At 28.0% G+C, this 1,337-nt stretch overlaps 1 protein-coding gene across 1 annotated transcript in view; it reads left to right on the forward strand.

The window, feature by feature from the left end:
- Window positions 1-834: 834 nt before the first annotated feature.
- Window positions 835-1,337, forward strand: part of LOC113817064 (uncharacterized) — a 1,433-nt gene continuing 930 nt past the window's right edge. The window contains exon 1 of the mRNA XM_070127190.1: window positions 835-1,330. Coding sequence (XP_069983291.1) covers window positions 1,118-1,330 — 213 coding nt within the window. The 5' untranslated portion in view covers window positions 835-1,117. The remainder of the gene's footprint in view (window positions 1,331-1,337) is intronic.

Here is a 1,337-nt window from a genome sequence, read left to right on the forward strand (position 1 = left end):
ATTTTGACATTCTTTGTAAAACTGGTTGTAAATCAAGTGAAAGGATCTAGTCAGAGATTTTTCGTTAGTTAATAAGATTACTGCATTTATCTTAAATTACAAAGCATCGATTATAAGATGATGCTTGTATTTAATCTGATTCTATCTTTTTACATTATGTATTATTGTTTTCAATATGCCTTTTTACTAATTTAACATGGTTATATTTTAAGAATGTGAATTTACAGTATAGATGCATATCACTATAACGTTTTTTATACTTTAAAATTTGTGGCTTTACTGTATAGATACACATCAAATACCTACAGCATAGGATGTGATATAATTGACCATTATCTATTGTATCCATTTGTGTATAAATATTTGTGTGTGTGGACTGGTAATCACAATAGAAGAGATGGAAAGAATCTCAAAATTATGACATGGTTCCAATCATATTTCCATTAATTATATTTACTTTCTTGCTTAGAAATACTTTTCCTTCTCTCTCTCATAGAGCTGTGGCAGCATATGGATATATATATATATATATATATATATATATATATATATATATATATATATATATATATATATATAAATATATATATATATATATATATATATATATATATATATATATATATATATATATATATATATATATATATATATATATATATATATATATATATATATATATATATATATATATATATATGTATATATATATATATGTATATATATATATATATATATATATATATATATATATATATATATATATGCATACAAATATATATATATATATATATATATATATATATATAATATATATATATATATATATATATATATATATATATGTACGTGTGTGTGTAAAGAGAGAGAGAGAATGTGTGTAATCACAGCAACTGTATTTTTCAACACCTATTTAAACTTAAAATCAAAGCTTGATCTTCAAGTGTGACCTCAGAGTGACCGTTTCAAAGTGTGACATCTTGTTCCCTTCACATCTGACCCCATCTCTAAGACTTGACTACTTCCAAGTATGAGCTGAGCATCCATGAGTTAACCATTGCTCCTTCAAAACGTCAGGCAGCGCACGTTCTTTCAAGGCTGACCTCCGCCTCCAAGAATGAAGTATGACTCAGTACTCCTCCAAGACGCAAAGCAAGCAAGACCTTCAAGTGTTAGTCCGGAGTCAAAGCACTTCAAGTTTTGCCCAAGTGCGACTAAGTGCTTGTCCAAAGCGCCGAACGGCCAACGACTTCAAGGGTTAATGCGGTGCAGCCATCTCAAGTGTGACTTCAATTCCGAGGATGAGGAGAGACTTCATACGAGTATTATGGTGAGCC

The sequence above is a fragment of the Penaeus vannamei genome, chromosome 11 (assembly GCF_042767895.1).
Source record: "Penaeus vannamei isolate JL-2024 chromosome 11, ASM4276789v1, whole genome shotgun sequence".
NCBI lineage: Eukaryota > Metazoa > Arthropoda > Malacostraca > Decapoda > Penaeidae > Penaeus > Penaeus vannamei.